At 42.3% G+C, this 14,825-nt stretch overlaps 2 protein-coding genes across 2 annotated transcripts; one reads left to right on the forward strand and one right to left on the reverse strand.

Annotated features, from left to right (window-relative positions):
• On the forward strand, positions 6,259–10,454 carry LOC8084309 (putative wall-associated receptor kinase-like 16). Its single transcript, XM_021452767.1, has 4 exons — positions 6,259–6,777; positions 8,062–8,488; positions 8,670–8,834; positions 9,013–10,454. The coding sequence occupies exons 1-4, from the start codon at positions 6,322–6,324 to the stop codon at positions 10,191–10,193; spliced, it is 2,229 nt and encodes a 742-aa protein (XP_021308442.1). The 5' UTR covers positions 6,259–6,321; the 3' UTR covers positions 10,194–10,454.
• Positions 11,389–14,188, reverse strand: LOC8084310. Its single transcript, XM_002461362.2, has 7 exons — positions 13,970–14,188; positions 13,697–13,738; positions 13,456–13,584; positions 12,871–13,100; positions 12,467–12,503; positions 11,907–11,964; positions 11,389–11,806 (listed from the first exon to the last, which is right to left on the reverse strand). Exons 1-7 carry the CDS (start codon positions 14,102–14,104, stop codon positions 11,727–11,729), a joined length of 711 nt encoding a protein of 236 aa, XP_002461407.1. The 5' UTR covers positions 14,105–14,188; the 3' UTR covers positions 11,389–11,726.

A 14,825-nucleotide genomic window follows, 5' to 3' on the forward strand; every position in this document is an offset into this window, starting at 1 on the left:
CCAAATTGATAAGTCTATCCGGTACTAAGCGAGTATGAGATGCTCGGGGACTGGATAATTTTAATTTTTTAGACCTTGCTACAAGGTTCATACTTCGCCTTCCAGCAAGCTCGGGGACTACATCGGTACGATGCATCTGGCGATGCATCTCACATTCAAAGTTACTTTGAGGACTTTTCTTTTGACCCTGGCACCACGTGCCTACGTCACCTACTACCAGGCTCGGGGACTAAGTGGGCACACTTCACCTTGCGGTGAACCTGCTTGCCTTTTTTGAAGGTCTGTACTTTTTAGAAAAGTAAAGTGGGCACACTTCACCGAAAAAGAAATATTTTTTCTCAAGAGCACCATGCATTCTTCGAACAATTGGCTCCTTCGATGATGATGTTGATCAAATATCTTTAGATTTGGTCAAAATACCGTTGCAATTATTTGGGCAATTTTCATGCTGATTGAAGACGTCAAGTTTCATTGGTCGAAGAAGCTCAAAACGGCGTGTTACTTCACAATACATGGTGCTCGGGGACTAGCTGTGGGGGTATAAACCCCTATACCCTTACGGCCAGACTTGGGCCAGGAGGCTTGGCCCATTACGAGACAAGTTCAAGGCTTGATCCGGTAGCTCGGAGTTTCGCGCAAGGAAACAAGACGTGGAGATCAAGCAGGATTCTAGTCGGTTAGAATAGGAATTGATATCGAACTATCTATGGCAATTGTAACCGACTAGGATTAGCTTCCAGATCTGTAACCCTGCCCTCCGGACTATATAAGGAGAGGCAAGGGACCCCCCTAGGACATCATATTCTCTCAACACAAATCAATACAACCAGACGCAGGACGTAGGTATTACGCCAACTCGGCGGCTGAACCTGGATAAAAAGCTTGTCCGTGTCTTGCGTCACCATCGAGTTCGTAGTTTGCGCACCGTCTACCGATAAACTACTACCGTGGGTATACCCCAAGGTAGACTGCCGACTAGCTTTCGTCGACATAGCCTCTGGGGGCTTTTCATTGCATAAGCAGCCAAGGTTAGGACCCTATTATGCACTAATTCAAGTTATCCAGTTGCACACCATGTGCCTATACTCTTGGCCGAGGTCTAGGCAAATAAACAAGCTCAAACTTAATGCAATGCCTTCATGTACCTATTTTTGTCCTTGCTTGTCCTTGCTTTGTTGGACTTTTACATGTACCTATTTTTGTCACAACTGTCTCAACCTTAATGCAATGCCTTCATGGATCATAGTACGATGGTTGTTGTGGTTGGGGCATGGATGATGCTTGTGCTAGGTTTGTGGCTACTTGTTCTTTCGTCCATGGGGGCCTAGGTGCTGCTGCCCCTGTAGTGCTTGTTGTAGCTATTGCTACTGCTGGGGCGCAGCAGAGGCTCTAGTCCTTGCAGCTGGTGGTGGTGCTAGGCCACCAATGATGTGGACCACCAACACTATTGGCTTCACCCCGAGGAGGATGAGCTAGCTAATATAGAGTGGGGCTAGGGCTGATAAAGGATTCAAGGATAAGGATGTTAATCAGGTGGCTAAAGCACTTAGGGAGTATTCGGTCATGGGAGGTAGTCTTCCTTTGCCAATTTCACTGCCAAGCTTTGCTTATGCCTTTCACTCTTTTGTTGTTGTGTTGTTGTCGTCGTTGTTGTCGTTGTTGCTGCTGCTGCATATGTTCTTCATTTTGTCGTGTTGGAATGACCACACTCTAGTGTTAGGAATGAAGTTGACAAACAATAATGAGTAGTTAAGATCTTTCCATGAATTAAGGCCACAATTTCTACTCCTTTGCCAATGATGTCTTATTGAGGCAACATGCTCTAACCCTTTTGTCTACTAGGTAGTGATGTGATAATGTAGGTGTAGCCACCAACATCACTAAGGCAAGCTTCTTTGGGTAGTTAGAGTGGGCCCATGGTGAAACATGCAAACAAACAACAACTAGATCTAGTTTGATTCACGTGACCCACATATGTAGAATTCCACCTTACCTCCATGTCCAGCTGAAATTTTCTAGGTATAACATCAGTGGCAATGCAGTAACTTTTATATGCAGCAATTCTATAGTTAGATGAGTTCAAAAACGATATTGCAGTTCTAAATGTTTCAATCAAAAGCTTAAGAGCTTCAAGGGCCTCTTAACAATCAGATTTATAATATGACATGCATAGCACTAATGCAAGAACATAGAACTATCTGCATTTTCAATTGATTCATTATTAGCATTATCATTATCAGCTGGTACCTCAATACCAAGGTATTTAGATAGTATAGGTCTAAGTGTACGTGTTGACACCTGTTAACTCATAAAACTTGTTAGCATTTATTTCTCCACCAAATATGAATATCTACTAGAATAGGGTTATCACTAACAATTTCCACGAGTTTTGCATATTCTGTGTTTTACAGGGATTATTTCAGAAAGAGCTAAAAAGAGGGATTTAAGTGCTAATCGACCACGAAACTTATCCACGACGGAAGGATGACACCAGAGGGATCAGGAATACTCTAGAAGACACCCGACACAACAGGGGGGCTAGCAGCCGCCAGGTGGGGCTTGCTGGCCCCACCCTAGCGCCGGCCAGCGCCCCCCTATTAGGGTTCTAGCCCCCCTTCCGGAACCTTCCTCCACCGCCTGGATGAACCTTAGAAATAAAATGTTAATCTAACTATATTATTTCAGTTCAATTTTTTTGAAAAGATATTATTTCAATTCAATTATTCACCTCAACTATACTACTCCTTTCATAATTGTGCATTTACCTTTTTGTCCTTTATTAAAAAAGAACTAAAAAAAGGAATTACCACTCCTCTAATTAGAGTCCTAATCCTCTCAATTTCGGAGGCGATGAGACGCTTATGGCCCACCGATCATAGACACACCTATCGCCTCTCATCCCCTTACTCTCATCGTCTCTCATCGCTTTTCATGCTCTAGAACCACCAGTCATAGACACACCAATTGCTTCTCATCACCTCTCCAACCATTGTAAAAATATTCATATAATAAATACTCTAGAAGCAAGTTTAGCCCGGCCTCTAAACAATTAATGTTGCATCATTGTAACATTTAACTTACAAGCCTGCTCAGTAACTCATGTCTCCTGTTTTGATGTATGGAACTTTTTCATCTGAAAGTTCAGAAATATGACTGAACATATCATGTGTAGACGTGGTAGTGTCATAAATAAGCAAATTTGGGTAGATGTTTGACACGTGTAGTAGTTGTTTGTCCTCGTTGCTGGTGCTGTGCTCCTGTGACGTGTAGACGTGGGAATCAGGTGCGAACCTCGGAGCACACTAACATCAGCTGATCGTCAGCAGGAAAAAGAAGGGCAGATTATGGACCTTGACCTTCGTTTAAACATTGCGGGTGCGAGCTTTAGTTGTACGCGGAACTAGCATGTGTAGTTATTGGTGGGCCTCTTACATGGGCTGGTACTACATACTACGTATATGTGTTTCTTGGGCTGGACCTGCCCTCAACCTGAGCCCTTAGCTCCATCCCTCATTCCCTCCACCATCCACCCCTAGCAAAACGAAATCATGCAACACACTGCAACAACTTTCGCAGGTGTCGCAGGAGGCGACGCCTCGTGTTCTCTGTTGTCCGGCCCGGCCTGCTCTTCATCAAGATTTGGTTTTACAAAGTTCGCTCCTACTAGTACATACAAAAAAAAAAAACTAATTATAAGGTTGGAGGATGTCGTAATTAAATTTGGTATCCTAGCTAGCTTGTCCTCCAACTTGTATATGCCTAACTATTTTACCAGTTTAAGGGCACTCCTAATGCTAGAAACTACACTATATATAGAAACTATGGTCCCATAGATAGTTTCTATAGAATTTTTTTATTCAATCATATTCATTCTCTCTCCATTCTTATCCAATCATATCACTTCATGTCTTGGATCTCATGTAGACAATTTCTAACTTAGACCCAGTTTCTATGATTTCTACTCTCTCTTCGATAACTACCTTGCCACATCAGCAAAATGCTTAGTTGCACTACAATTAATGTCAATTAATGTCTATAGAAACCATGATGGTTTCTGCAATGAGAGTGCACTAATTGTGTTATATTAGTACCATCAAATTCAAATCAAGCATCTACTTGCATCGCTCATGCTGACTCGATGTACGTTCGCTAAGGCCTTGTTTAGTTTGCAAAAAAATTTGGTTCGGGACACTGTAGCATTTTCGTTTGATTGTTGCAAATATTGTCCAATTATGGACTAATTAGGCTCAAAAGATCCATCTACCAATTTATAGACAAACTGTGTAGTTAGTTGTTTTTTATTTTTGACTATATTTAATGCTTCATGCATGTGCCGTAAGATTCGATGTGACGAGAAATCTTGAAAAAAAAATTGGGTTTTTGGGTGAACTAAACAAGGCCTAAGCTGGGTCAATCGCTGTAGCTAATTAAACTCGTCTTGCCAACTAGGTTGGCAGGAAGACTTACCGAGTCCAAGTCACCCGCACGGGCCCGCCAACTCAAAATGCTGATTGAGCGCAAGCGATGATGGTGCCCGGACTGGATCCAGACTCTATCACCGAATTGAACATATTTGAACTACAACTCGTGTGCGGCTCTTGTTCGTCGCTGCGGCTGCAAGTTGTAGACGACTGACTGCGTACGTGGTGCACATCATCGCTGACGACTCCCATCGCGTGGTCACCGTGCGAAGCTAGGTCACGGTTTTGTACACATACCTGCGCCTGCTTAATTCCAGCTAATCGAGCCCTTGGAATGTAAAGGTTGTAGCTAATAGTACAGTTGACCTTGAACACCCCCCCCCCCCCCGCCCCCCCCAAAAAAAAAAACCGATTTTTGAGCGAATAGTGCTTTCTCTTCGTTCTCTTTCTTCGTGAGACACCTAATACTGACCGTGACTATACGTTTATTTTGTTACTGTCACTATAGAACTTGTAGACATCCTTTATCTCTACTATACAAAGAAGAAAGTGCCGACGTCATTAGCGTTCTAATTTTTGCATGTTCTCTTGGTCCATCACGCAACTCGCCCCACCCACACACAAACCCGTCGAACTAGACGTAGAGGGAACCCCCACTTGAACTAGTATAGACTCCACATCCCATGCCATCACATTGCATCCCATGGTATCACTCGACGTCCTACGGTTTGACTTGATATCTAGCAGCGTCAATCAATGTTCCTCCACAACTCGAATCAGACTTGTTATCAGGCTCAATCCGAGTCAGCCACACCGCTACCAACATACGTCCACGTTTTTTTTTTAAAAGCAACGGGTAGCGATTCATTAATTCAACCGATCATTACATAAAAAGGCCTGGATGAGCTCCGGCGCCTCATGAAACCAAACAGAGTCAGAAAACTGACCAGCTGATCTAGCTAGAATATGAGCTACCACATTACAACATCGACTGACATGAATAAAAGAGAAATCAATTGATGAAAGTCTCATCACTTGCTTGATGTCCTGAATTACCGATGCCACTAGTGAGCGATCTCTGCCATTTGATTGGAGCTTATGGATCACAGAGAGGCAGTCAGACGCTAGCAATACCTTAAGGTATGGAAGACTTGAGACAAAAAGGACTGCATGTCTAAGAGCAATTGGCTCTGCAAGTTCAGGTTCGGTGACCCAACATACGTCCACGTTTGGGGAACTAGATGTGCAATTTCATGGTTTAGGGGCCTATGTGAAATTGTATATTATTAATTAGGTCCCTAGACTATTAAAGGAACAGTGAGTCAGGCTTGAATTGGTTGGATTGCAGCTTCAGACACGCATCCACATTATCAATACAGAAATCATAGTTTCTATAGATATTAATTGCAGTGTCAGCTAAGAATTTTGCTAAAGTGGCAAGGTAACTATTGAAGAGAGAGAGCAAAAAAAAAAATAGAAACTAGATCTAAGTTAGAAATCATGTCTACACGAAATCAAGACATGAAGTGATATGATAGATTAAGAATAGATAGAGAATGAATGTGTTGGATAAAAAATTATTCTGCAGAAACCATCGACCATGGTTTCTATATATAGTATATCTATAATTAATAGATATAGTTTCTAGTTTTGGGACTGTTATAGCGCAGTTGACCTGATGGACAGAGAATTAATTTGCAGTGCTTCTTTTCTTCTCTTCTCGTTTTTTTTCTTCGTTTGATGATGACACTTATTATGCGTAAGTGCACTTATTTACTCGAGGCCGTAACTGTAAACTGTTTATATATATGGCACTAACACGCATATAACAACACAAGCACCAGTTCATCACCGGCCACCTACAGAAAGCTAACTAGCTACAAGCTACTGCATAGAGCTGATGATGACGAAGTACTCACCTGCAAGGCTCCTCTCCATTCGATCTCTCCTGCTCTGCCTCCCGGCCGTCTGGGTGCTAGCCGCCACCGCCGGCGTCCCGCCGGCGCACCGGCCCGCAAGCTGCCAATCCAGGTGCGGCGAGGTCGACATCCCGTACCCGTTCGGCGTCGGCGATGACTGCGCCATCAACGATGGCTTCAATCTCAGCTGCAGTCTTGTCAACGGCACCGAAAGGCCTTTCAGTGGGCCGTTCGAGGTGACCAAGATCTCCATGGCCGACGCCAAAGCCTGGATAAAGATGAACATCTCTTGGTGGTGCTATGATTCTGACACGAGCCAGATGAGGCAGGGCACATGGGGAGGAAATTTCACAAACTCGGCATTCAGGTTCTCACACGAGGATAACAAGATATTTGTAATCGGCTGCAACACGCTCGCTTATATCACGAGCGAATATGTAAGTTTCATTGAACTCTTTTTATTATTCCGAGAGAAAAAAAAAACTTTGTATTGCGGACCCTAAGGTCTAATAGTGATATATAATAATTACATATAAATTTAAGCATATATATAATGAATAATAGGTATAAACATTTAATTGTACTCAAAGAACTGAGATTTTTATATACTTAAACAAATTAAAAAAACATGGTGTTCCATATAAATCACCATATATCAAAGTTTTTAAAGAAATAGATTACGAGAACCATAAATAGTTCATAAGACCATTTAAACCATCTGTGCATCTTAATAAGTGGGCTATGATTATTAATTTATTGCATATCATACCACGCTATTGTGGACTGCTATAGTGACCCACTAACTCAAATAGCAAACACAAAGTCCCAACTTACTAAATCCAATCATCAGCTATGTCGTAGCAGTAGAGGTAGGAGACCACTACCGCTATTACATACGCTGTAGCAGCCGCTACAACTGCTATTTAGTACCTTGATACTAATAGAGTCATAGATATGTATACGCCTCCCATCAAATTAACACATGCATATGCATATCTCGAATACCTCCAAGAGATTATGATAGTATTTTGAGATTACCGAATTCACTAGAAAGATGCCTCACTGTTGATAGGTACATCGACTATCATTGACAAATTGGAGAGACACGGTACACCGACACAGAGACTCAAACTTAGTAGGTGAACTGGTTCCGTATTACCATATAAGGAGCTTAACTAATTAAGCTACTCTATACTCTCTTGATATAGATTTTTGTAAGTTTTCTTTTTTTTAGATAACATTTATAGATTCAGTGCTTGCACACGAACCACTACGCACACTACTCATACGAAAACCCATTGCAGTAGGCACCATATTCAGCAAACCCACGAATTATATTTTCATCATCTCCGTTTTCTTCGTGCTTGGCCCAACAAATATAGTTTGGCATGAAACCCAACCTAAACAGGTGTTTGTGAAGGGTCCTTGAGGAAGCGATGTTAGAGCTCATATATAACCGAATTATTGCTATCCATGAGCAGGTATATATAGTGATCCAAAAAGGGTGAAGATGATTAATAAGGTGCATATGAATTGAGGATATAAAGCAATATATACAAATTGGAATCTTCATGGAACTCCTGTGCATACATATTACTACCAAATCACAAGGATCGATCACCTTCATTTCGCAGAGACCAAGTTTCTTTCATTTTCCTTTTAATTACCAGCAGAAGACTACCAGGGCTAACGCGTGTCGTGCATTTCTGCTAATTGTGCAGTACAGCATAGGTTGCTTGTCCAGATGCTATGGTGAACCGAGAAACATGAGTTCATGCTCCCCCGGGTCTGGCTGTTGTGAGGCAGATGTCCCAGATAACATGGGGTATTGCAAATCTTACTTCAATCCAGACTACAACGACACCAATACCTGCGGCTATACTGTAGTGATGGAAGCCAAGGCGTTTAGCTATAGCACAACATACAGGTCGTCCTCATCGTTTTGGCATGCAAACAACGGCACAGTGCCAGTTGTAATGGACTGGAGGATTACATTCGAAACATGCGAGCTTGCACAATTGAACCTCAGTTCATATGCATGTGTTAGCAACAATAGCAAATGTGTCAACACCACCAACGGGCCAGGCTACCGCTGCAAGTGCCTGGACGGGTATCAAGGCAATCCGCACGTCAGCAATGGATGCACAGGTTCATTTTCTGCTCTCCCTTGAGAGAAATTAGCATAAATGCTATTTGATCTACACCTTAGGTGTTTTACACCAAACTGCTATACTGAACAGAATTCAGTATTGTTCAGTACTCGTGTTTCAGTATTGTTCAGTATTTCGTGATCCTATATATATGTATAACTGCTGTTATTCCATTTCAGATATCGACGAATGCCAGAGTAATATGAATAATTGCAAAGCCAGAGGGGCAACTTGCGAAAATACACAGGGAAGCTATAAATGTTTATGTCCACGGGGGAAAACGATGATAGATGACAGGTGCATGGCAAATCAGAAGTCCTCTTCTTGGGTGATACCAGTCGTAGGTATGTAGCAAGTTCCTGTTTGAGGTTGCTCTAAACTGTCCAAGCATGAATGTAACAAGTTTTCGTATATTATTTCCTATAATATACGTACTAAAGCAATTTGTAATTTCACATTGGTTTCCAATATTCTTAATTAAAAAAACAAAAATAGTGATTCATATGGTCGTCAATCATGCAGGTTCAAGCGTTGGACTAGTGGCCCTCGTCATTACTATAACCTGTGCATACTTGATCCTACAAAGAAGAAAGCTACATCACATCAAGCAGAGATACTTCCAACAGCACGGAGGTATGCTATTGTTTGAAGAGATGAAATCACAACAAGGTAATAGCATTGCTTTCAAAATATTTTCAGAAGCAGAATTGCAAGAAGCCACCGATAAGTTCGATGAGAAACGAGTGCTGGGTCAGGGAGGACATGGAACAGTGTACAAGGGGCTTCTCAAAGGCAACGTGGAAGTGGCGGTAAAAAGATGTATGTCCATTGACGAGCAGCACAAGAAAGAATTCGGCAAGGAAATGCTAATCCTCTCTCAAATCAACCACAGGAACATCGTTAAGCTACTCGGCTGCTGCCTCGAAGTGCAGGTCCCCATGCTGGTATATGAGTTCATCCCAAATGGCACATTGTTCCAACTCATACATGGCAACCATGGCAGGCAGATTTCCTTGGCAACTCGCGTACAGATCGCTCATCAGTCCGCTGAGGCGCTTGCCTACCTGCACTCATGGGCATCCCCACCAATCCTCCATGGAGATGTCAAGTCTTCAAACATCCTCATCGATGGAGACTACACAGCCAAAGTATCAGACTTTGGTGCTTCCATCCTAGCACCAACTGATGAATCACAGTTCGTCACACTTGTTCAAGGAACTTGTGGGTACCTTGACCCAGAGTATATGCAGACATGCCATTTGACAGACAAGAGCGATGTGTACAGCTTCGGGGTTGTTCTCCTAGAGCTTCTCACACGCAAAAAGCCCTTTAACCTTGATGCGCCTGAAGATGAGAAGAGCCTAGCATTGAGGTTTATTTATGTGACAAAGGAGGGCAGGCTGGAGGAGATACTGGATGATCAGATCAAGAATGATGAAAACATGGAGTTTCTGGAAGAGATTGCAGAGTTAGCAAAGCAGTGCTTGGAGATATCTGGCGTCAATAGGCCGTCGATGAGGGAAGTCTCCGAGAGGCTTGATAGATTGAGGAAGGTCATGCAACATCCATGGGAACAACAGCAGAACCCTGAGGAGATGGAGTTGTTGCTTGGAGAGTCATCCTTGGCAAGCTCCGAGATTGTCAACAGTGGGATTTTAAGCATCGAGAAGAAGGCTGCCAGGAATCTTGAATCAGGACGTTAATCAGCAGGAAGTGCAAAAGGAAAGCGAGATTACTTTTTTATCGATTACCTGTGCCTACAGCCTATGGTAAGCTAATGTCAAAGTTGGGTCACACTGGTCGGTCACTTTAAGCTATTTTTGTAATGTTAGAGATGTGTATTTTAAAAAATAATAGAACCTAGTGCGTCTCGTGGGAACAAATTAGTAACCATAAGATGGTATGATACCTATCAACCTATGTATGCTTTGCTTTAATCAATAAGATAGTATGATTTATTTTTATCTTGTGAAAAAATTAATAAGTTGTTCCTAATTCACCACTTCCCCTCGGGGGGCAAGGTAATTGCAAGAGTTGTATGTCTCAGGAACAGCAGGCATCCATATGGATGGCAGCAGAACATACAGGCGGTGATTGACCAGTCACTGATGCATTAAGCTATATTTCTCTTTGTTACCTGCTTTGGGAAAATTGCCACAACCTGTGATGGAACTCCCATGGAATGATGGAAGGCCATACCAAAGCATGGATCTTTCTTGGACCAGAGCTTACATGAGTTCTATTGACGTTGCTGTAAGCCTGTCACAGCTCAAAACATGCATCTTCAGAGGAAGGCCAGTTGAAGATAACTGTTCAGGCACACAACAGCTTTCGTGTCTGAATATCTGATTGATGCCCATATGTTTGATTGCTGTGACTGCAACCATCTTATAGCTGGAACACGGGCAGAACGCAATCGTGTATATGGAGCCTGGAGGATCTGAGAATTTAGATGGCACTGACCAGGCTATGCCAGATCGTATCGACAGTTCAAACCAAGCTTGTCCTGTTGGATTTGGGCCTGTTTGGATGGTGCCCTTGCCTGACTCATCTCCTGTCAAGGCACGTTGAGCCTGCCAGGATGGTCTTCGTCAGGCAAGGTTTGTTTCTTCATGGCCCTTCCCAGTTCCCATCGTATTCATTCATCTGAGATTCTGAGTACATCTCTCTCTGCCCCAGACAAAGATAAAACTATATAAAAAAAAGAATGGCTGAATTGATCTGCTTTCGTTCCCCCATCTGAATTCGTTATCTTCTTAGTTTTTTTTTCTTTCAAAAGATTAGATTTACTCTCGATGGAACAAGAACTCTGGAATCCTTTCTTTGCCAGGCTGAACAAAGTCAAACAGCTAAACCCAAATCAACTGCCGAAAACAGGCAGTAGAGACAAAGTGTGTGTTAACCAGTAACAAATGCACCAGTATAATCTTATTGATATCCAATGCAAATTTGCTACCGTTAACCATAATAACATGAAAAATACAAAAAAAAAGGAAAATGTCAGGAAATTAATTGCATCACGCTGAAGTTCTGTCTTCTGCCAGCAGGAACTACTCTGCTCTGTGTAGTTTTATCAAAGGGTTACCGAAGAAAATAGTGGGTTATCAAAGACAACAGTGTCTGAATCTGCATCTTCTGTTTCGTCGTTCTAGTTTTATACCTTACATCTAGTTTCTCCCATATCAAATGCTGTATATACAACAGTCCCTCCCAGCACCCAAAAATCGTGAGAACATTCAGCAACTTCTGTTTCGCCGTTCTAGTTTTATTGCTTCATAAGAATCCATAACCTCTTTGAATTTTGCCTCAGCAACCTCTGCAATAGTCAAAAGAGGAAGCTTCTAAGCACATATATACCCAATGGACATATTAGCCTTACATAAGGGACTGCAGAGAGACAACTAAACTGTATTTACCTTTATTATTTTGGTTTTGATCTGGATGATACTCCATTGCTTTTCTCCTGAAAGCATTCTGTAATGCATTGATAAGCAAGTAAGCAAGACAGATAATTGCCCCAAAGCTTTGGCCATCTGACATGACTAATGAACATAGAAATTTAAAGACTTGCGCACAACAGGGGATGATTGAAAACTTGGACAGGAGTGTCTCTTTGGGCAGCCAGATCTTGCTTACATGAATTATCTGCCCTTAGTACAGACTACAGAGTAAATGCTTATTCCACCAGCACATCAGAGGACACTTATAGGCCAATGTCAAATTTCTAACACAATATATTTAGTAGAACATCTCCCCTCCCTCCTATAGCTCATAGTTACCATTTCAGGATTGTAGAGACTAACTTACACAAGTTCTGTACAAAATTTCAAATGTGTAAACTTTAGCTCCCTTTTATGTTTTGAACTGTTCAGCAAAAAACTCAACTGTAGTTTGTACAGAATTGAACAAAGTATATTTCACTATTTTCATTAGAAAAATATTCAGTAGACACAAAATGAACAGGTGGAAGGCACACCTTGATTTCAGCATCTGAAAATGGCTCTGATCTTGACCTGGGGAATGGAAAGGAAAACAAATTTGGTTACAGCCTTACGGGCATTATGATGATATCAGTTAGTCAGGGTCACTACAGGCATGCTAGCATCAATTTCAGGGTAACATCAAGCGGCTGGTTCTTCTCCCTACAAAGCAGGGTGATATCTTTTCTTTTACCAGGTGCAATGAAAAGGTACAAAGGTGAGAAAAATTGTGTTGATCACATTCAAATGTAAGTGGTGTAACAATGCTTCTTGGCTAATATTGACTGCCACAAATAGAACAGGTGATTAGGGGACCAAGAATGACAGTGGTTCACAACAAACAAGGCCATCGTCACATACAGCTGAATGTTCATTGACATGAAAGGCTGTTAGTACATACCTGTCAAGGCCCAAAACAGAATAGTGATGTAACATAGTGTAACTCATAGCTTCCCTGGGCATCGCCCTGAAATTTGTCCTTTGATTCGCATAAAATGTTTCTGCATTCCAGTACCAGTCAGCTCTTTGATGATGCTGATAATAGTTGGGATTATGGCTTTCCCAAGTCCGATAATCCCGGCATTTACATCTCTCCTTTTCAAATACATCTTGCATGCGCCGTATGCGTTCCTACAGAAATCACTACTGTTGGATCAGGATGAGTTGAAACGAATCAGCACGAAATGAAAGAAATGTGACTAACATAGTGACACCAACTTGTCAGTGAGATGGTTCTTTATATTGTCACATAATCAAAGTTTTCTTCTGCTTAGAGTTCTCAAGGGGAAAAGAAAAGTTGAGGAGGAAATTTTGCTTGTTGCCATGTATGACCCTGGCTGCTTCATACTAACATTTGCCTAAGTCAATAATCCATACAATAATGTTTTTTCCCAGAAGTTCATGTTCATCCTCTATTCTGTAAGAAGAAACTCAATAATAACAACACATCTAAGGGCTGTAGAGTGAATAGGCTAATAGGACTGACCACTCTTTCCCTTTGATCCTCAGCCCTTTCACGCATCCTCTGGTGATACCGTTCCCAGGCTTCACCACGCTGATTTGGTCGACGACGAGGTATGTCTTCCCAGAATACATACGGTTCGGACCTACGAAGCTTCAATGGAGGAAAAAGGTTTCACCGATCTTCCCCCAAAACTCACCTTCAAGGCAATGCTGCTCCAGAAAGCAAATGCTAAAATAGCACCTTTCCTCTAAAATTTTTGTACCTGAGTGTAGAGCCAGCTGACCGTCCGGCGCAGTTGTCCGACCTACAAGTATGCAAGCAAATGCATCATCGCACACGGCAGGAAATCCACGAGCAGTAACAGTTGAAAAAAGGACCATCGTTTCAGAAGATTTGTCTCGGCGTAATATAACCACACTAAAGAGAAGCACCGAGTTTACGCATCCGGATGCCTCACTCAGGGCCGCCGGGCCGAGGGATCGAGGGAAGGGAGAAGCGGGGCACGGAGAGCAAAGCAGAGCAGCAGGCTGCTTACGGCGGCGGTGGTGCCGGTGGCGCCGACGAGGGCGAAGAAGATGATGGCGGAGGGGAAGGCGCCCGAGTCCTCCACCGCGGCCGTCCCGGACGGCCACGGGCTCGCCTGGCGCTCGCCTTCGCGGCGGCCGGCCATGATGGCTCGCGGAGCAGGTGTCTGTCCTGTCCGAATTGGGGATCTGGAGTCGCGTGCGTGACGCCGGCGAAGGGACCCACCCGCGACGAGCAGGGATGAAAACGGTAATTTCCAACAGTATGGAGAAAGTCCGAATATTACGTTCCAAATACTTAAATCATATATTTATAATATCAATATTTAATCATATTTTATCTTATCTGAGATGGCTGACATTATTTATATTCGAATCTAATCAGAAATATAAAAACAAATATAATATCAATAATTTCCGTTCGACTGACACTGCAAGTGGGCTCTTGTCTTTTTCCCAGAGTTGGGTGGGCTGGGCCATTAGAAGGAATGGACAGATGGGCTAACCCTTGTGTATGGGCTCAACTTTGATTGTTGTTGGTGAAACCAGAATAGCCCAATAGCAAATTCAAGGCTCCGTCCAATCAATGAGAGCAGACCTTTTCCTCAAAAAAAAAAAAAGAGAACAGGTTTAACAGTTTAAGAATGTTTTTCTCTTTTTTTAAAAAATAAAGCATTGGACAAAGTCTAGTACAAAGCGTATATACGCGTCCGCTAACAAACACGTCTAACAGTAAACAACATACCAAGGAATAGAGCAGGTGTAATAATTACATGGTCTTAAAGAGAGGTTTCTTTTCTTGTCAAAAAAAAGAAAGTTTTTTTTAAAAAAATAAAACATAAAAGAAAAGATAAATTGATTAGTACT

The sequence above is a fragment of the Sorghum bicolor genome, chromosome 2, assembly GCF_000003195.3.
Source record: "Sorghum bicolor cultivar BTx623 chromosome 2, Sorghum_bicolor_NCBIv3, whole genome shotgun sequence".
In the NCBI taxonomy this organism is placed as follows: domain Eukaryota; kingdom Viridiplantae; phylum Streptophyta; class Magnoliopsida; order Poales; family Poaceae; genus Sorghum; species Sorghum bicolor.

Excerpts from the sequence above, each read along its gene's own strand:
- LOC8084309 (XM_021452767.1), top strand. The coding sequence starts at position 6,322 with ATGATGACGAAGTACTCACCTGCAAGGCTCCTCTCCATTCGATCTCTC. Across the intron at positions 6,778-8,061 it reads CTTATATCACGAGCGAATAT|TACAGCATAGGTTGCTTGTC; the intron begins GTAAGTTTCATT and ends CTAATTGTGCAG. Across the intron at positions 8,835-9,012 it reads TTGGGTGATACCAGTCGTAG|GTTCAAGCGTTGGACTAGTG; the intron begins GTATGTAGCAAG and ends TCAATCATGCAG.
- LOC8084310 (XM_002461362.2), bottom strand. The coding sequence starts at position 14,104 with ATGGCCGGCCGCCGCGAAGGCGAGCGCCAGGCGAGCCCGTGGCCGTCC. Across the intron at positions 13,585-13,696 it reads TCAGCTGGCTCTACACTCAG|CTTCGTAGGTCCGAACCGTA; the intron begins GTACAAAAATTT and ends CCTCCATTGAAG. Across the intron at positions 13,101-13,455 it reads AGGATCAAAGGGAAAGAGTG|GAACGCATACGGCGCATGCA; the intron begins GTCAGTCCTATT and ends TGATTTCTGTAG.